This window comes from Pantherophis guttatus, chromosome 1 (assembly GCF_059756535.1).
Source record: "Pantherophis guttatus breed Tessera chromosome 1, ASM5975653v1, whole genome shotgun sequence".
NCBI lineage: Eukaryota > Metazoa > Chordata > Lepidosauria > Squamata > Colubridae > Pantherophis > Pantherophis guttatus.
In genome coordinates this window covers 346,433,900-346,455,086 of record NC_142063.1, presented here as the reverse complement: position 1 = coordinate 346,455,086, position 21,187 = coordinate 346,433,900, and the positions used below count along the sequence as shown (strand labels likewise).

At 48.0% G+C, this 21,187-nt stretch overlaps 1 protein-coding gene across 2 annotated transcripts in view; it reads left to right on the top strand.

The window, feature by feature from the left end:
- The window catches only part of SPECC1 (sperm antigen with calponin homology and coiled-coil domains 1), a 172,511-nt gene that overhangs the window by 128,643 nt on the left and 22,681 nt on the right, over positions 1-21,187 (top strand). For both annotated transcript variants that reach the window (XM_087890321.1, XM_087890324.1), the window contains 2 exons: positions 5,671-5,824; positions 6,969-7,071. In XM_087890321.1, the coding sequence (XP_087746447.1) occupies positions 5,671-5,824; positions 6,969-7,071 (257 nt within the window). The remainder of the gene's footprint in view (positions 1-5,670; positions 5,825-6,968; positions 7,072-21,187) is intronic.

Sequence of the window (21,187 nt, the reverse complement as noted above, 5' to 3'; positions counted from 1 at the left end):
GTTCCCTAGTTGGGTCATGAAACGTCTGCAAGAAAACAACCAAGCTCCAGGGCACCAGGGACCCCACAATAATCCTCCTCCTCCTCCTCTTCCTTCTCCCTTCTTCTCCTTCTCCTTCTTTTCTCTTCTTCGCCTTCTCCTCCTCCTTCTTGTTCTCCTCCTCCTCCTCCTCCTCCTTCTCTCTTCTTCTCCTCCTCCTCCTTTTTCTCCTCCTCCTCCTCCTTCTTCTCCTCCTCCTCCTTCTCTCTTCTTCTCCTTCTTTTTCTCCTCCTCCTCCTCTTCCTTCTCCCTTCTTCTCCTTCTTCTTCTTTTCTCTTCTTCGCCTTCTCCTCCTCCTCCTTCTTGTTCTCCTCCTCCTCCTCCTTCTCTCTTCTTCTCCTTCTTCTTCTCCTCCTCCTCCTCTTCCTTCTCCCTTCTTCTCCTTCTCCTTCTTTTCTCTTCTTCGCCTTCTCCTCCTCCTCCTTCTTGTTCTTCTCCTCCTCCTCCTCCTTCTCTCTTCTTCTCCTTCTTTTTCTCCTCCTCCTCCTCCTCCTGCCCTGCTCATACTCTACAAACCCCTCTCCTTCTAGCACTGATGATGTTACCTAATTGGGTCATGAAACGTCTGCAAGAAAAAGTCGTGAGGGCTCCATCACTGGAGGTTTTCAAGAACAGACCGGACAGCCATTTCTCCAGGATGGTATAAGGGCGGGAGGTTAGACTAGAAGACCTCCAAGGTCCCTTCCAGCCCATATTCCGTCATCATTCTATAAAAAAATTAAAACAAAGACCAGCTTATCTCCCCATCCGAAAAGAAGCCACTGGGGGCAGCTTTCTGGTCTCTTTAGCTGCCCCCCCTGGCAGGAGGAACCCGGGCAGGGCATGCCAACACCTTGGCTCATTCCTCTTGATGCCTCCTGAGATATTTCAACAGCTTTGTCCCAAAGGAACCATCGTTTTCTCTTCTGCATTCAGCATTACTGGACTTTTACAAGGCCAGACGGAAACTGGGTAGGAACATCTTCCGTTTGAACCCGTGCCCAAATTGTCTCCGGACCAGCCTCTGCTCTGGGATGAGACCCAAAACTAGCTGGCTGTCTCCCAGCCCATAAAAGAGGAAGGAATAAAAAATAATAATAATACAGGAGCTAAATAATCATCCTGCAGCCACGACCCTACGGCTGTAGTATAGACAGGCAGTCCTCGACTTAAGGACCAGAATGGAAAGCCAAAATTTCCTATCGCTAAACGAGACATTGGGCTGAGTGAGTTTGTCCCCCGTTCTACAACAATTTCTTGCCTCAGTTGTTAAGCGAATCCCTGCCGCTGTTAAGTTGGGAACACGGTCGTTAAGTGAATCTGGCTTCCCCGTGGACTGGTCAGAAGGTCGCAAAAGGAGGATCACGTGACCCCCAGGGAACAGGCGAGCCAGTTGCCAAACGGCCAAATTTTGATCACGCGACCACGCGGATGCTGCAATGGTCGTAAGTGTGAAAAATGGTCATAAGTCCATTTTTTCACTGCTGTTGTAACTTCGAACGGTCACTAAACAAACTGTTGTAAGTCAAGGGAAAGCTATATACACGTTAGGCCAGGAAAAAAAGTAATTACTGTATTTGATTAGCTGCGAGACAAATCCTGCCCACTCCCGCTTTTTTTCAAGAAAGCGGGGAGGGGGGAAATCGCCCATTCCTTCCTCCTCCTCCTCCTCCTCTTCCTCCTCCTCCGTTCTGACCTTGGCTTCCTTAAAAAGCACGAAGCAGAGTCTTGGTCCCCGGCGAAACCCCTTTTATTTACACAACTGTGAATTCCTTTCATTCACAGTCAGCAAGGCCTGTCCAAACAGTCTTTCAAAGGACTATTTATCAACACCAACCTTATCTCGCTTGGAAAGCTGCCAGATAACTAGTTTCCAAACGCAGGCAAGGCCAAACTTGGCACAGAGTCTCTTAGAGTCACGAACAGAACTTTCCACTCTTGAAACGATTGAACGAACGAATTGTTTCCTGCAAAAGCCCCCTGCCCGTTCGCTCCTCTTTGGTTTCCTACGGGAGGGGCAAATCACCTCCAAGGTGTGGCTTTACTCCCAAGTTGACTCTGCTTTCTGTCTAGCTTCCTCTCTGCCTCCGATGCAGAGCCCTCGTCCCAGCTTTCCCCAGCCCCCCCTAGAATTGGCCCATGTTCCTCCCCAACCTCCTCACTGTCTGACTCTGCTGCCAGACATCCTCCTCCTCCTCCTCCTCCTCCTCTTCCTCCTCCTCCTCCTCTTCCTCCTCTTCTTCCTCTTCTTCCTCTTCCTCCTCCTCTTCCTCCTCTTCCTCCTCCTCTTCCTCCTCTTCCTCCTCCTCTTCCTCCTCCTCCTCTTCCTCCTCCTCCTCCTCCTCTTCCTCCTCCTCTTCCTCCTCCTCCTCCTCTTCCTCCTCCTCCTCTTCCTCCTCCTCTTCCTCCTCTTCCTCCTCCTCTTCCTCCTCCTCCTCTTCCTCCTCCTCCTCTTCCTCCTCCTCTTCCTCCTCTTCCTCCTCCTCTTCCTCCTCCTCCTCTTCCTCCTCCTCCTCTTCCTCCTCCTCCCTTTCCCCTCCATCCTCAATTCTTTTGCAAGGAAGCACAGTTAAAGTTTTTGTGCCTTCCTCCACCCTCCACCCCCACCCCCGGTCTTCTCTCCTGCCAAAAACTTGTGGCAAAATGACAAATTTCAGCAAAGAGCCATGGGCATGTTTAAATGTGAGTGTGTCTGTGTGGGCGTTGTGCGCACGCCTGGCTTTAAAATATGCATAAACCCTTAAAACAAAACCTTTTTCTAAGGCTTGTCTAAGCTACAGGTTCCGGTCCAAAAAAATAAATAAAATTAAAACATAAATAAAATTCTACTCCCAACTTCGAAGCCTAAAAATGATGATTTCCTGAGCTGGAGGGTCTCGTTTAAGGCTCAACAATTTGCAATCTGGGTTTGTTTGTTTTTTAATTTTTTTAAAAAATTTGATTTATATGCTGCCCTTCTCCGGAGACTCAGGGCGGCTTACAGTGCGTTAAGCAATAGCCTTCATCCTTTTGTATATTTATACAAAGTCAGCTTATTGCCCCCACAAACTGGGTCCTCAATTTACCTACCTTAGAAAGGATGGAAGGCTGAGTCAACCTTGAGCCTTAGTGAGAAACAATCAACCCATGGAACAGAAGTTGCCTTCAGAAGTTGTGGGAGCTTCATCCCTGGAGGCTTCCAAGAAGAGACTGGACTGCCCTCGGTCAGAAATGGGATAGGGTCTCCTTGCTTGGACGGGGGGTTGGACTAGATGATCTCTAAGGTCCCTTCCAACGCTGTTAATCTGTAAATCCCTTACTTAATACTGCAATATCCTAATTTAAATCGGTATGTGGCTTGGCTTATTTTCTCGAGTCATCTGAAATTCCAGGTCTTAGTTATCCTAAGAAACGACTGGATGTCCAGGAAGGGGAGAGTAGAGAGGGCTTCTCCTAATAAAATATACAAGTCGGGGGGGAGGGATCTCCAACATCAATCCGGCGAATGCCAACAATCCAGCTCCCGTTTGAGAACCTCCGGACTAGATGACCTCCAAAGGTCCCTTCCAACTCTGTTAAGCTTGCGGTTTCTAAAGCCTTTAATTTTGTTTTTTATAATATGGATGTTTTATAAAACTGGATGCAGTATTTGCAGGTGTGGCCTTTAAAAAAAAAGTCACATTTTTAAGGATGCTTCTATTCTTTGGATCTCGGATGCAAGAGTCAGGATGTCTTTGTTTTCCAAACTGGAGTGAACACATTGATTAAGAAGACGAGAGAGAGAGAGAGAGAGAGAGAGATCGATCGGCTTCAGTTATTGCCTTAATTATGCAGACGGTTAAATTGTGCAGACACACACCCCAAAAAAAAGCGCGATGCAAAACCGCAAAGAGTTTGCTTGCAGCTTCGGAAGTGCAGCCTCTGAGACGATCCGAGCTAGAAATCTCTTAAGGGAGTTTTTGATTCCTGGAAGAAAAGAAAAAAAAGAATAACAGCCAGGAAAAGAATAAATAATACATGTCTGGTGCCACAGTTCTGTGCGCAAATTGTATTTACTGATTTGTTTTCAATATTCTTTTGCCAATCGCTCTGACGGGGAGGCCGGCTGAGAATCTGTCGTGTCGCTTTATTCCCAAAAAATATTCCTCCTCCTGCCGTGAACGAGGCACGGGTTCAAATGCACCGTTAGCCCTGCGAGGTAGTACAGAGAGAAAAAGCACCATCAAGAATCATCATCATCATCGACCCCATAATCCCTTGCGGGGTGGAATCTGGGCAACTGAATGGAGCTAGCAGAGTGTTTTGATGGCCGGATGCCCTTCCCTGTTGCCAGTGAGGAATTTTGTTCAGCAGATCTATTCTCAGTGTGCCCAGAAAGAGAAATATCTGCCTCTACCTAGGATCGAACTCACAGCCTCCTGATTGTGAGCCGAGAGCGCCACCTCTAGGCCATCGCACCACTCCAAACACTATCAAGAGTGCTAGCTCAATTTTACTGTACCGGGAGTCCTCGACTTACAACAGTTCGTTTAGTGACCATTCGAAAGTTACAACGGCACTGAAAAAAGTGACTTAGGGCCGTGCTTCACACTTAACGGCCGTTGCAGCATCCCCGTGGTCACATGGTCCAAATTCAGACGCTTTGGCAACTGACTCGTATTTATGACGGTCGCAGAGACTCGGGGTCATGTGATCCCCTTTTGCGACCTTCGTGAAGCAAATTCCAAGAGGGAAGTCAGATTCACTTAACAACCATGTTATCAGCTTAACAACTGCAGTGATAAATAAATATATTTATTTTCTCTTCACATACAGTGTGTGCTTGGTGGCCATCGTACAGTCTGAGTCAATTTGTTTACACAATAATACTTTTTAACATCCTAATTTCTACCTCTATTTTCCAACCGTTGATAAAACAAGCCCCAAATTCTGAAGTACTCTGTGTCTTCTTCTTCTTTAATCTTCAGTGTTAAACTATCCATTTCTGCACAGTCTAATATTTTTTAAATTATGTCTTCTTCTGTTGGTGTTTCCTCATTTTACCAGTGCTACGCAAATACAATTCTTGCTGCTGTCAAAACATGTCATTGATATGAGAATATACATACCCTTTGTCATATTTTTCTGGTATTATGCCTAACAGCTTTATAGCTCTCGCTGCCTTAAGAAAGTTCAAAATATTCTTAGAGATCCATCTCATCCTGGATCTCACCCTTTTTTTTGAACTATTACCATCTGGCAGACGGTACAGGATAATAAAAACAAGGACAAATAGGCTGAAAAACAGCTTCTATCCCAGAGCAGTAACTATGTTGAATTCTACGGTATAGTGCAATATTAATGCAATATCAGGGGTTTTCAATTATATAGAATGTGAAGGATGTGTTTTTGTGTTTTATTTTTTACAGTTATAATGTACACTGAAGATGGCATTTAATTTTGTTGTACGAGGTGCAGTGACAATGAAATAAACTAACAGAAATACTTCTGGCTTATAGTCTATATGCTGCCTTAACGTTTTTTCTAACCATGTGTGTATCTTCATCCAGAATTATTTTGCTTTTGGACACGTCCACCACATGTGATAATATGTGCCCGGTTTTTTATTACATTTCCAACATTTGGAATATTTTTTATTCATCCAATGTTTTTCTTCTCATCCTTTCCTCGAAGATCTGCTCAAAGGGAGGAACGAGGAGATGAAACCGGACCCCTTCCTGCGCAAGAGCCCCTCCCTCGAATCGCTCAGCAAGCCCCCCACCCTGACCTTCGCCGGAAGGATGTTCACTTCCACGCCTAGTGGCTTGAAACCGCCCAGCAAACTCAGGTGAGTCAGGTAGCTCTGCTGCTTTGGAGGCAAGATGTGGGTGTCAATTACAGGTAGTCCTCGACTTACGACCATTCGTTTAGCCACAGTTCGAAGGTACGGCGGCACTGAAAAAAATGTGATTTAGGACCAGTTTGACACATAACGACCACTTCCCTGTGATCAAAATTCAGATGCTTGCCAACTGACTCGTATTTATGACAGGTGTTTCGGGATCACATGATCCCCATTTTACGACCGTCTGACGAACCAAGTCAAGGGGGAAGCTGGATTCACTGAACAACCGTGTGATTCACTTAACAACCGTGCAACTCACTTAATAACCCTGTGGCAAGAAAGGTCGTAAAATGGGGGGAAATCCACTTCACAAACGTCTCGCTTAGCAACAGAAAAATTTTGGGGCTCAATTATGGTCGTAACTTGAGGACTACCTGTATACAGCAAGGTTATATATGACCTGTGGACCAGAATTCCTGACCCAGCATGGCTTCCAACAAGCAAAGTCAATGGGGAAAGTGGGGGGGAGCCTGGAATTCTGGGAGTTGAAGTCCACAGGTCCTGAAGATGCCATAGTTGCCCATCCAGAAGGTGCTTGATGGCCTTCACCTCTGACTGATACAGCTTCCACCCCAATCCTCACAAGTTGTGATGCCAACACTTCAGAAGGAAGGATCTTGGCATAGGTGATCAACTTTGGCCACTTTAAGACTTGTGGCCTTCAACTCCCAGAATTCCTCAGTCAGCAAAGCTGGCTGAGGAATTCTGGGAGTTGAAGGCCACAAGTCTTCAAGCAAAGCTGGCTGAGGAATTCTGGGAGTTGAAGGCCACAAGTCTTCAAGCAAAGCCGGCTGAGGAATTCTGGGTGTTGAAGTCCAACAAGACAAGAAGCAACAGGTGGAAACTCATCAAGGAGAGAAGCAACCTGGAATTAAGGAGAAATTTCCTGACAGTCAGAACAATTAACCAGTGGAACTGCTTGCCCCCAGAAGTTGAGGGTGCTCCATCACTGGAGGTTTTTAAGAAGGGATTGGACAGTCGCTTGTCTGAAATGGGATAGGCTTTCCTGCTTGGGCAAGGGGGTTGGACTAGATGACCTCCAAGGTCCCTTCCGGCCCTGTCATTCTGTTATTCTTCTGGTTTGCAGTGTGGAAAGGAAGGATCCATTGGCCGCGTTGGCGAGGGAATATGGCGGCTCGAAACGGAACGCACTCCTGAAATGGTGTCAGAAGAAAACCGAAGGGTACCCAGTGAGTAAAGGAATATTTTCATTTCCTTTTTTAAAATAATTTTTTTTATGTCTTCTGAGAGACTTGAGTTGCTCTTAGGATATTCCTCACCTTTGAGGTCCAGCATCCGCTGAGATTCCCAGATTGGGGTGATCTCGGTGGGTTCCACATTGGACATCCTCAAGGGGCCATTGAACCGGTTTTAGCAAAGCACTTGGGACAGGCGGGGCCTTGGAGGTCATCTAGACCATCGGCCATCTGCACAGCCAGGTGGGAGCGCCCAGAGCCTGATGCATAGGAAGCTCTTGAGATCGTCAATCCCCACATTATGTGCCAGGAGGAAGAGCAAAGAGGGGGGAAAGAAAGAGGGAGGAGATGGAAGCAGGGAAGGGGAGGGAGGGAGGAGATGGAAGGGGAGGGGGAAAGGAAAGGGGGAGGGAGAGTGGAAGGAAGGAGGGGAGGGAGGAGATGGAAGGAGAGAGAAGGAGGGAGGGAAAGAAAATGGGGAGGAAGAAAGGAAGGAAGGAGGGGGAGGGAGGGAGGGAAGAAAGATGGAAGGGAAGGAAAGAAAGAGGGAGGGAGGGAAAAAGGAAGGAAGGAGAGGGAAGGAGGAGATGGAAGGAGGCAGGAAATGGGAGGGAGAAGGAAGAAAGGATGGGAGGAAGGAAAGAAAGAAAGATGGAAGGTTTGAGTTTAAGGAGGGAAGGAAGGAAGGAAGGGAGGAAGAAAGGAAGGAAAGAAAGAAAGAAAGAAAGAAAGAAAGAAAGAAAGAAAGAAAGAAAGAAAGAAAGAAAGAAAGAAAGAAAGAAAGAAAGAAAGAAAGACCTGGAATTTAAGATGGATGGATAGATGGACATACGGATGGATTGTCATTGTTGATGTCACCTTTTAGTGACTGCCTAGATTGATTTCCTTCAGGATGAGCCCAAATAATTACTAGGCAGTAACTCAGATGCGAGAGGAGACCGTTACGCAATTGGTACCTGGAAGATACAGGTAGTCCTCAATTTACTAGTGCAAAAGAGGAGACGTCTGAACTCTGCCTTCCGCCTTTCTTGGTTCTAGTGTGAATGTTTCACTCGTGCGTCCGGGCAGTTCTCCCCATGTGTGTGTGTGTGTGTTTGTGTCTCTACGTGTCTTCTTGTGAGTAATTTTGGAAACCTCCTTGGTGGGCTGTTACCTACCCAGCTGCAACGGTTAAGAGATTAGATGGGGAAACTGGGGAGAGATACAGACAGGTCGACCTCGAGTTACGACCATAATTTAGTCCCACAATTATGGCCATTGAGCAGGTCACCACGTGGCCAGACCCAATTTTGCAGCCTTTTTTGGGGGAGGTTGCGAGGCAGATTTGGCGGCTGTAAAGCAAACGCATCATAGCTTAACAACCAGTCATAAATTGAGAACTTTTTGTGCCTCCTTGCTATTCTGATGGGGTTGGGGTTGGGGTAGGGGTTAATCCTATTATGTCCCAAAAGGTCATGCCCTGTCCTTCTTAATCCCATCACTTGGAGCTGAAGGTGGGATTTTTTGGGGCGAATAGGCTGGCCTGGATTTCTTAATGGGCACAAAATCTCCTTCTCTAAAGACTTTGAGCATCTGCTGGAGGTTGTTGGGTGTTGCTTTCTGCCTTTAAGAACACATTTCTCGCATTTCTCCTTTGCGGAAATATCATATTCTGCCTCTTTTAATATTCCCCAAAATATTTCATTCTCTTGGAAAGGGGTGGGGGGGCTTCCCACATTGGCGGTTGGCACGAAACCGGTCGTAAATCGAGGATTACTGGACCTGGGGCGCAAAACTCTAAGCGACCAGTAGATGTCAGCAAAGGGCCAGGTTTTTTCTGCCCGGTTCCTACTCTTTTTTTCGATGTTTGCAACCCTGAATTAACTGAGATTTTAAGCAACCATCCCAGCGCCGTAGACGATCCCTGGTTTGTGCAAATGATTTCAAGACAATCCTTTTCCTCTCCCCGCACCCCCCCCTCCCCGCCACCCCACCAAGAAATTAAAATAAACCTTTCACACACCCTCTTGGATCAAAGGAGAGCCAAGCGTATTTGGTTCCTGTTCATTTTTATTTTCGGCCCGCCGAAGTATTTCCGCCGGACGCTCTTTTAACAAAAAAAGGGGGCCTTTGTGATTTTTGGCCTGGTTTTCTGGAGGCCATTAATTTTTTTTTCCACGTTGCTCTTCCGGACTGCGTTATCCTCAAAGCGAAGGTCTTTGTGTCCCTGACATGGTTTTGGGGGGGGGGGGACAACCAGGACTTGGGGCAGGATTTTTGGAGATGGTTGGAAATGCAGAAATTCCGCTCCACCAAGGAGCCCCCCAAAACAGCCTTTGTGGGGGTGGGATTAGGGGGGAGAGGGGAGGTCTTCCTAACCCGAAAAAGATGATTCTCAGCCCATCTCAAAATAGCAATAGCAGTTAGACTTATATACCACTTCACAGTGCTTTTACAGCCCTCTCTAAGCGGTTTACAGAATCAGCCTCTTGCCCCCAACAATCTGGGTCCTCATTTTACCCATCTCAGAAGGACAGAAGGCTGAGTCAACCTTGAGCTGGTCAGGATCGAACTCCTGGCAGTGGACAGAAGGAAGGAAGGGAAGAAGGAAGAGAGGGAGAGAGATAGAAGGAAAGGAGGAGGAAGAAAGAAAGAGAGAGAGAGAGAGAAAGAAAGAAAAAAAGAAAGAAAGAAAAAGAAAGAAAGAAAGAAAGAGAAAGGCAAAGTGAGGAAGGAAAGGAAGGAAGAAGATGAAAGGAGGATGGAAGTGAGAGGAAGAGAGAGAGAGGAAAAGAAGGGAAAGAAAGAAAGGCAACGTGAGGAAGGAAATGAAGGAAGGTGATGAAGGAAGGATGGGAGATAGAGACGAAAAGGAAAGAGAAAGAAAAAGAAAGAAAGAAAAAGGAAGGAAAAGGAAAGGATGGAGAGAGAAAGAGGAAGGAAGGAAATGAAGGAAGGAGATAAAGGAAGGAGGGAAGTGAGATGGAGATAGAAAAGGAAAGAAAAAAAGAGAAAAGGGGAGGGAAAGGAAAGGATGGAGTGAGAAAGATGGAAGAAAGGAAGGGAGGAAATGAAGGAAGGATGGAAGTGAGAGGGAGATAGAGAGGAAAAGGAAGGAAAAAAAGAGAAAGAGAGAAAGGAAAGGAAACCGTCGAAGTTTCAGGTCCCATTGAGCGCTCGAACTGAGCATTCCCACCTAGCCAGGCCTTCTACCTTTCCACCACCTGTCTTCCCACAACACGAATTCTCCTTCACCTGCCCCGTTGGCTTCCTAATTCCCTCCAATTCGGGGTGTCCCCCGCCCCAAGAGAGCCTGTTTCCCCCCCCCCCCCGACAAGCGGCACCTTTGAAAGCAGCCCTGTCTCCTTTCCCTCCAGCTGCTCTTCAGAGAGCATTTTAAAAAAATCTCTCCAGGTAAAACAGGTGCAGCTTCGGACTCACCTGGACTCTTGTGACCACGCCCTGCTCCTCTCCTTCCTCCCCAGGTGATGCTCTCATTATGGGATGCAGCCAGGAGGGAGGGAGAAATCTGGGCAGCAGGAGGCAGAAACGGGTCTGGGGGCTTACTTCAATTCTGGGGGTCACTTTTTCCATCTGGAAGTCCAGGTTCTCCAAGAAAATATATATATATATATATATATATATATATATATATATATATATATATATATATATATATATATATATATATATATATATATATATATATATATATATATATATATATATATATAAATTTGATTTATATGCCGCCCTTCTCCGGAGACTCAGGGTGGATTACAATGCGCTAAGCAATAGCCTTCATCCTTTTGTATATTTATACAAAGTCAGCTTATTGCCCCCACAAACTGGGTCCTCATTTTACCTACCTTAGAAAGGATGGAAGGCTGAGTCAACCTTGAGCCTGGGGAGATTCGAACCTGCAGTAATTGCAGGCAGCTGTGTTAATAACAGGGTGCTTAGACCACTGTACTATCAAGGCTCAATTCTCCATCAGGATTTTTCTGACCAAGAGCGACTGGCCGTGTCATATTTCAGCTGCCCGAGAATAATTTAGCACAGCGTCGCCACGCCAGACACGACAAAAAATGAGCATGAGATCATTTTTCTGACCGTCTCATCGCCCCTTTGAGAAACTGATCAAAAATCTGATTTTTCTTGCTCGGAGACCGAAACGAAATCTTTCAAAAAGAAACAATCTCACCCACCCACCCCAAATCCCAAGGGGTGAACAGATCCTTGCCCCAAGTTTGAGAAATCGTACCGTACAGGAGTCCCCATTCTCTTGTCACAAGTAGTCCTCGACTTACGACGACAGTGGAGCCCCAAATTCCCCTTGCTGAGCGAGACGGTTCTTAAGGGAGTTTTGCCCCATTTTGCGACCTGTCTTGTCACGGTTGTCAAGCGAATCACTGCAGTTGTTAAGTGAGTCACACGGTCGTTAAATGAATCTGGCTTCCCCGTTGACGTTGCCCGTCGGAAGGTCACAAATGGGGATGACGTGAACCCCAGGAACGCTGCAACCGTCATAAATATGAGTCAGTTGCCAAGCATCCAGATTTTGATCAGGTGACCATAGAGATGCTGCAACCGTCGTAAGTGTGAGCACCGGTCCCTGTTTTCAGTGCCGCTGTAACTTCAAACGGTCATTAAGTGAACCTGTTGTAAGTCGAGGACTTCCTGCACTAAAAATCTTAACGTACTAAAAATTGCAAATACGGATGTTTACATATGTTAACATTTAATCTTTGATCTGAATTTTCCATCAAAATTCGATGTTTGATCTAAGCGTTCAGCTTCTGAGGCAAACATTTTGGGGCCCAGGCATTTGGGTGTTGTAGTCTTAGCCCAACTGGGGTCCAGGCACCTGGGTCTTGTAGTCTTAGCCCAACTTCATCTTTGATCTGAATTTTCCGTCAAAATTTGATGTTTGATCTGAGCCTGCAGCTTCTGAGGCAAACATTTTGGGCCCATGCACTTGGGTGTTGTAGTCTTAGCCCAACTGGGGTCCAGGCACCTGGGTCTTGTAGTCTTAGCACAACTTCATCTTTGATCTGAATTTTCCGTCAGAATTTGATGTTTGATCTAAGCGTTCAGCTTCTGAGGCAGACATTTTGGGGCCCAGGCATTTGGGTGTTGTAGTCTTAGCCCAACTGGGGTCCAGGCACCTGGGTCTTGTAGTCTTAGCCCAACTTCATCTTTGATCTGAATTTTCCGTCAAAATTTGATGTTTGATCTGAGCCTGCAGCTTCTGAGGCAAACATTTTGGGCCCATGCACTTGGGTGTTGTAGTCTTAGCCCAACTGGGGTCCAGGCACCTGGGTCTTGTAGTCTTAGCCCAACTTCATCTTTGATCTGAATTTTCCGTCAAAATTTGATGTTTGATCTGAGCCTGCAGCTTCTGAGGCAAACATTTTGGGCCCATGCACTTGGGTGTTGTAGTCTTAGCCCAACTGGGGTCCAGGCACCTGGGTCTTGTAGTCTTAGCCCAACTTCATCTTTGATCTGAATTTTCCGTCAGAATTTGATGTTTGATCTAAGCGTTCAGCTTCTGAGGCAGACATTTTGGGGCCCAGGCACTTGGGTGTTGTAGTCTTAGCCCAACTGGGGTCCAGGCACCTGGGTCTTGTAGTCTTAGCACAACTTCATCTTTGATCTGAATTTTCCGTCAGAATTTGATGTTTGATCTAAGCGTTCAGCTTCTGAGGCAAACATTTTGGGGCCCAGGCACGTGGCTCTGGTAGTCTTAGCCCAACTACAGAATGTGATGCTTAGAATGAAAATCCGATTAAAAATTAGCCAAGCCTTAAGAAATTAACTCAGGGGAAACATCCATCTGACCCAGGCCAATTAACGCTAAATTACCACTGTTCTTTTCTCAATTTCTTTTTCTCTCCATCATGCTTGTGATTATGGTTACACGTCTCGGCTCCCGGCAGCTGAACACGTCTGAAATATTTGGAGAGCCACGTTCAACGCTTTAATTATCCTCATCCATCTCATCACGAAGTTGGGCGCCTGGATTATTTTAAATTGATACCGAAAACCAGGGATAGATTTTTCTAAACAGATTGTCCTCAATTTACAACGTATGTTTAGAGACCACTCAAAGTTACAGAGACGCTTTTAAAAAAAGTGACTTGCGTAAGTCACTCGGTCATAAATCGAAGGCAACCTGTCACGCAAGGGAAAGCAGAATCGCTTCCCTAGCTAAAATCTTTCTCTCGCAGCCTTTCGCACGACGTGCCTCGGAGAACCTGGCTTGTTACTGAAATTCAGAAAAATGGAGAAAAGCAAAGTTTTACACCTGGGCAGGAAAAACCCAAGGTACGAGTACAGAGTAGGCAAAACGTGGCTCGAAAAACAGTAACGGTGAGATGGACCTTGGAGTCCTAGGAGACGATCGCTTAAACCTGAGCCAGCCGTGTGCGGCAGCAGCCAAAAAAAGCTAACACAATCCTTGGCTAAAAATCCGTAAGCAATACTGTCATCCAGATGATGGTTGTCTCAAAAAATGCTTTTTTCAGGAGGCAATTGGACTTTCTTTTTTTTTTTTCTTTTGAAGACGTTTCGCTTCTCATCCCAGAAGCTTCTCCAGCTCTGACAGGATAGTGAGGAATGGAAGGATTGATATTCCTTGCAGACAGCTGGTCATTTGCATCAGGGGTGGGTTCTAAATTTTTTTACTACCGGTTCTGTGGACGTGGCTTATTTTGTGGACGTGGTTTGATGGCTGTGTAACAATTCTTTAGGATTTAGCAGAGGCACTGGTCTACCAGGCTTTTAACTGCTTGCAGAGCTGTACCGGTCTACTCATTTGTTTTTGGAGGCACCGGTCTACTCATTTGTTTTTGGAGGCACCGGTCTACTCATTCATTTTTGGAGGCACTTTTCGTTTTTGGAGGCACCGGTCTACTCATTTATTTTTGCAGGCACCGGTCTACCCATTTATTTTTGGAGGCACCGGTCTACCCATTTATTTTTGCAGGCACCGGTCTACTCATTTGTTTTTGGAGGCACCGGTCTACTCATTTGTTTTTGGAGGCATCGGTCTACTCATTTGTTTTTGGAGGCACCGGTCTACTCATTTGTTTTTGGAGGCACCGGTCTACCCATTTATTTTTGGAGGCACCGGTCTACTCATTTGTTTTTGGAGGCACCAGTCTACTCATTTGTTTTTGGAGGCACCGGTCTACTCATTCGTTTTTGGAGGCTCCGGTCTACTCATTTGTTTTTGGAGGCACTGGTCTACCACCACAGTGCCTTTTAACACTGATCAGCTGTAGGGCGGCCCTTTGAAGCCCCGCGGCAAGAGTTTAAACAGTTTTTTTCCTTCTAGCCAATTAGCTGGGGCTCGGGTGGGGGGGGGGCAGCAATAGATTGGGGCCGGGGCCAAATAAAAGGTAAGAATAACGCGGTGGCAGGCAGCTCCCGAACAAAGAGAACTGGTTCGGTGACGTCATATCATCACCGCTACCGGCTCAGCCGAACCAGGCCGAACCAGGATGAACCCACCACCGATTTGCATCCTTTTAGAGGTAGGAATGGATTTACAGAGAAAAAAATTGCAGACTACAGGAAGTATTTGCACCACTCAGGTGACCCCGAGGACACAGATAAGCCTCCAAGTGGCCTCAACGACTCTCTAAAGAGATGCAAATGACCAGCTGTCCGCAAGGAGTGTAAATCCTTCCGTTTCCCATCCTCCAGTCAGAGCTGAAGAAGGTTCTTGGATGAGAAGCGAAACGTCTTCAAAAGAAAAAACGAAGTCCAGTTGCCTCCTGAAAAAGCACCTTTAGGACAATCCTTGATAGTACAGTGGTCTACGCACCCTGTTATTAACACAGCTGCCTGCAATTTCTGCTGGTTCGAATCTCCCCAGGCTCAAGGTCGACTCAGCCTTCCATCCTTTCTAAGGTAGGTGAAATGAGGACCCAGTTTGTGGGGGCAATAAGCTGACTTTGTATAAATATATACAAAAGTATGAAGGCTATTGCTTAACGCATTGTAAGCCGCCCTGAGCCTCCGGAGAAGGGCGGCATATAAATCAAATTAAAAAAAAAAAAATCCTTGGTTGTGTAAACAGAGGCATAGAATCAAATTCAGGTGAGTTAGTAGTACCACTTTGTAAAACCTTGGTAAGGTCACACCTGGAATCCTGCAACCAGTTTTGGTTCCCACATTACAAAAAAAAAGAAGTTGAGACTTTGGAAAAAGTGCAGAGAAGAGCAACTAAGATGACTAAAGGCCTGGAGACTAAAACATAGGAAGAACGGTTGCAGGAGCTGGGTATGTCTTGTTTAATGAAAAGAAGGACTAGGGGGGACATGATAGCAGTCTTCCAGTATCTGAGGGGCTGCCCCAAAGAAGAGGGAGTCCACTTATTCTCCAAAGCACCAGAAGGCAGGAGAAGAAGCAACGGATGGAAACTCATCAAGGAGAGAAGCAACCTGGAACTAAGGAGAAACTTCGTAATAGCAAGAACAATTAAATTCTGAACGCCTTGCCTCCAGGAGTTGTGGGTGCTGGAAGTTTTTAAGAAAAGACCTGCCTGAAATAGTAAGTGGGGGGGGGTCTCCTGCTTGAGCAAGGGGTTGGACTACAAGACCTCTTAAGGTCCCTTCCAGTTCTATTCTACTCTTATCTACCTTTTTTTTCTCTTAGCTGGAATGAAAACTATGGGCCCGAGGGGTCTTTGGACCCCTTGGCTGTCCCTCCGGGAAACTGAGTCGCCGTTCTTAAGCACAGCAACGTTGTCTTCCCAAATTGCTTCAGGGATAGCTGGACTTTGCCAGCTGGCCCCTGCGGGAAACAGGATGCTGGCCTGAGGGGACTTCTCGCTGCTCCACCAGCCTTTGACCATTTCTACTCCCTCCCCGGCTCTTGTCTACTGATCCTTTTCTTCCTGAATTTCCGGTGTGTGCCATAATTCTCCTAGATGTTCCTCAGATCTCCAGCGTTCAAGGTCACTGCTGACGTGGGCGAGGTCCCTCCTTCAGTGGGGCTTTTTCATGTCTTCCCCTTCCTCAAAGGCGGACAGGATGCGAGGCTGGAGGCGGCCACCGAGGTCCTCCTTGCATTGTGCAGGACCCTTGGCCAAGTGGGACGCTTCCCTCTGGCTTCCGCCTTGGCCCACGTTCCTTCTCCCGTTGACTTTTGTCCTGGAGGATCTCGGACAAAAGGCTTCGCAAACAAGGCCCAAAGAAGGCCTTGGTGAGGGGTGGACTTCCACTCCCAGAATCCCCCAGCCAGCCATGCTTTAAGAAGGATGGACTTCCACTCCCAGAATTCCCCAGCCAGCTATGCTTTAAGAGGGGTGGACGTCCACTCCCAGAATTCCCCAGCCTGCCTGCTTTAAGAGGGGTGGACTTCCACTCCCAGAATTCCTCAGCAATCATGCTTTAAGAAGGATGGACTTCCACTCCCAGAATTCCCCAGCCAGCTATGCTTTAAGAGGGGTGGACGTCCACTCCCAGAATTCCCCAGCCTGCCTGCTTTAAGAGGGGTGGACTTCCTCCCCCAGAATTCCTCAGCAATCATGCTTTAAGATGGATGGACGTCCACTCCCAGAATTCCCCAGCCAGCAATGCTTTAAGATGGATGGACTTCCACTCCCAGAATTCCCCAGCCAGCTATGCTTTAAGATGGATGGACTTCCACTCCCAGAATTCCCCAGCCAGCTATGCTTTAAGAGGGGTGGACGTCCACTCCCAGAATTCCCCAGCCAGCAATGCTTTAAGATGGATGGACTTCCACTCCCAGAATTCCCCAGCCAGCTATGCTTTAAGAGGGGTGGACGTCCACTCCCAGAATCCCCATCCAGCATGCTTTAAGATGGATGGACTTCCACTCCCAGAATTCCCCAGCCTGCATGCTTTAAGAGGGGTGGACTTCCACTCCCAGAATTCCTCAGCAGTCATGCTTTAAGAAGGATGGACTTCCACTCCCAGAATTCCCCAGCCAGCTATGCTTTAAGAGGGGTGGACGTCCACTCCCAGAATTCCCCAGCCTGCCTGCTTTAAGAGGGGTGGACTTCCTCCCCCAGAATTCCTCAGCAATCATGCTTTAAGATGGATGGACGTCCACTCCCAGAATTCCCCAGCCTGCATGCTTTAAGAGGGATGGACTTCCACTCCCAGAATTCCCCAGGCAGCCATGCTTTAAGAGGGGTGGGCTTCCACTCCCAGAATTCCCCAGGCAGCCATGTTTTAAGATGGATGGACGTCCACTCCCAGAATTCCCCAGCCTGCATGCTTTAAGAGGGATGGACTTCCACTCCCAGAATTCCCCAGGCAGCAATGCTTTAAGAGGGGTGGACGTCCAGTCCCAGAATCCCCCAGCCAGCCATGCTTTAAGATGGATGGACTTCCACTCCCAGAATTCCCCAGCCTGCATGCTTTAAGAGGGGTGGACTTCCTCCCCCAGAATTCCTCAGCAATCATGCTTTAAGATGGATGGACGTCCACTCCCAGAATTCCCCAGCCTGCATGCTTTAAGATGGATGGACTTCCACTCCCAGAATTCCCCAGCCTGCATGCTTTAAGAGGGGTGGACTTCCACTCCCAGAATTCCCCAGCCAGCATGCTTTAAGAGGGGTGGACTTCCTCCCCCAGAATTCCTCAGCAATCATGCTTTAAGAGGGATGGACTTCCACTCCCAGAATTCCCCAGGCAGCCATGCTTTAAGATGGATGGACTTCCACTCCCAGAATTCCCCAGCCAGCAATGCTTTAAGATGGATGGACTTCCACTCCCAGAATTCCCCAGCCAGCAATGCTTTAAGAGGGGTGGACTTCCACTCCCAGAATTCCCCAGCCAGCATGCTTTAAGATGGATGGACTTCCACTCCCAGAATTCCCCAGCCAGCTATGCTTTAAGATGGATGGACTTCCACTCCCAGAATTCCCCAGCCTGCCTGCTTTAAGAGGGGTGGACTTCCTCCCCCAGAATTCCTCAGCAATCATGCTTTAAGATGGATGGACTTCCACTCCCAGAATTCCCCAGGCAGCCATGCTTTAAGATGGATGGACTTCCACTCCCAGAATTCCCCAGCCAGCTATGCTTTAAGATGGATGGACTTCCACTCCCAGAATTCCCCAGCCAGCTATGCTTTAAGAGGGGTGGACGTCCACTCCCAGAATTCCCCAGCCAGCAATGCTTTAAGATGGATGGACTTCCACTCCCAGAATTCCCCAGCCAGCTATGCTTTAAGAGGGGTGGACGTCCACTCCCAGAATTCCCCAGCCTGCCTGCTTTAAGAGGGGTGGACTTCCTCCCCCAGAATTCCTCAGCAATCATGCTTTAAGATGGATGGACTTCCACTCCCAGAATTCCCCAGGCAGCCATGCTTTAAGATGGATGGACTTCCACTCCCAGAATTCCCCAGCCAGCTATGCTTTAAGATGGATGGACTTCCACTCCCAGAATTCCCCAGCCAGCTATGCTTTAAGAGGGGTGGACGTCCACTCCCAGAATTCCCCAGCCAGCAATGCTTTAAGATGGATGGACTTCCACTCCCAGAATTCCCCAGCCAGCTATGCTTTAAGAGGGGTGGACGTCCACTCCCAGAATTCCCCAGCCTGCCTGCTTTAAGAGGGGTGGACTTCCTCCCCCAGAATTCCTCAGCAATCATGCTTTAAGATGGATGGACGTCCACTCCCAGAATTCCCCAGCCTGCATGCTTTAAGAGGGATGGACTTCCACTCCCAGAATTCCCCAGGCAGCCATGCTTTAAGAGGGGTGGGCTTCCACTCCCAGAATTCCCCAGGCAGCCATGTTTTAAGATGGATGGACGTCCACTCCCAGAATTCCCCAGCCTGCATGCTTTAAGAGGGATGGACTTCCACTCCCAGAATTCCCCAGGCAGCAATGCTTTAAGAGGGGTGGACGTCCAGTCCCAGAATCCCCCAGCCAGCCATGCTTTAAGATGGATGGACTTCCACTCCCAGAATTCCCCAGCCTGCATGCTTTAAGAGGGGTGGACTTCCTCCCCCAGAATTCCTCAGCAATCATGCTTTAAGATGGATGGACGTCCACTCCCAGAATTCCCCAGCCTGCATGCTTTAAGATGGATGGACTTCCACTCCCAGAATTCCCCAGCCTGCATGCTTTAAGAGGGGTGGACTTCCACTCCCAGAATTCCCCAGCCAGCATGCTTTAAGAGGGGTGGACTTCCTCCCCCAGAATTCCTCAGCAATCATGCTTTAAGAGGGATGGACTTCCACTCCCAGAATTCCCCAGGCAGCCATGCTTTAAGATGGATGGACTTCCACTCCCAGAATTCCCCAGCCAGCAATGCTTTAAGATGGATGGACTTCCACTCCCAGAATTCCCCAGCCAGCAATGCTTTAAGAGGGGTGGACTTCCACTCCCAGAATTCCCCAGCCAGCATGCTTTAAGATGGATGGACTTCCACTCCCAGAATTCCCCAGCCAGCTATGCTTTAAGATGGATGGACTTCCACTCCCAGAATTCCCCAGCCTGCCTGCTTTAAGAGGGGTGGACTTCCTCCCCCAGAATTCCTCAGCAATCATGCTTTAAGATGGATGGACTTCCACTCCCAGAATTCCCCAGGCAGCCATGCTTTAAGATGGGGGGACTTCCACTCCCAGAATTCCCCAGCCAGCAATGCTTTAAGATGGATGGACTTCCACTCCCAGAATTCCCCAGCCTGCATGCTTTAAGAGGGGTGGACTTCCACTCCCAGAATTCCCCAGCCTGCATGCTTTAAGAGGGGTGGACTTCCTCCCCCAGAATTCCTCAGCAATCATGCTTTAAGATGGGTGGACTTCCACTCCCAGAATTCCCCAGCCTGCATGCTTTAAGAGGGATGGACTTCCACTCCCAGAATTCCCCAGGCAGCCATGCTTTAAGATGGATGGACTTCCACTCCCAGAATTCCCCAGCCAGCAATGCTTTAAGATGGATGGACTTCCACTCCCAGAATTCCCCAGCCAGCAATGCTTTAAGAGGGGTGGACTTCCACTCCCAGAATTCCCCAGCCAGCATGCTTTAAGATGGATGGACTTCCACTCCCAGAATTCCCCAGCCTGCCTGCTTTAAGAGGGGTGGACTTCCTCCCCCAGAATTCCTCAGCAATCATGCTTTAAGATGGATGGACTTCCACTCCCAGAATTCCCCAGGCAGCCATGCTTTAAGATGGGGGGACTTCCACTCCCAGAATTCCCCAGCCAGCATGCTTTAAGATGGATGGACTTCCACTCCCAGAATTCCCCAGGCAGCTATGCTTTAAGATGGATGGACGTCCACTCCCAGAATTCCCCAGGCAGCCATGCTTTAAGATGGGGGGACTTCCACTCCCAGAATTCCCCAGCCTGCATGCTTTAAGATGGATGGACGTCCACTCCCAGAATTCCCCAGCCTGCATGCTTTAAGATGGATGGACGTCCACTCCCAGAATTCCCCAGGCAGCCATGCTTTAAGAGGGATGGACTTCCACTCCCAGAATTCCCCAGGCAGCCATGCTTTAAGATGGATGGACGTCCACTCCCAGAATTCCCCAGCCTGCATGCTTTAAGAGGGATGGACTTCCACTCCCAGAATTCCCCAGGCAGCCATGCTTTAAGATGGATGGACTTCCACTCCCAGAATTCCCCAGCCAGCTATGCTTTAAGATGGATGGACTTCCACTCCCAGAATTCCCCAGCCTGCATACTTTAAGAGGGGTGGACTTCCTCCCCCAGAATTCCTCAGCAATCATGCTTTAAGATGGATGGACGTCCACTCCCAGAATTCCCCAGCCTGCATGCTTTAAGAGGGATGGACTTCCACTCCCAGAATTCCCCAGGCAGCCATGCTTTAAGAGGGGTGGGCTTCCACTCCCAGAATTCCCCAGGCAGCCATGTTTTAAGATGGATGGACGTCCACTCCCAGAATTCCCCAGCCTGCATGCTTTAAGAGGGATGGACTTCCACTCCCAGAATTCCCCAGGCAGCAATGCTTTAAGAGGGGTGGACGTCCAGTCCCAGAATCCCCCAGCCAGCCATGCTTTAAGATGGATGGACTTCCACTCCCAGAATTCCCCAGCCTGCATGCTTTAAGAGGGGTGGACTTCCTCCCCCAGAATTCCTCAGCAATCATGCTTTAAGATGGATGGACGTCCACTCCCAGAA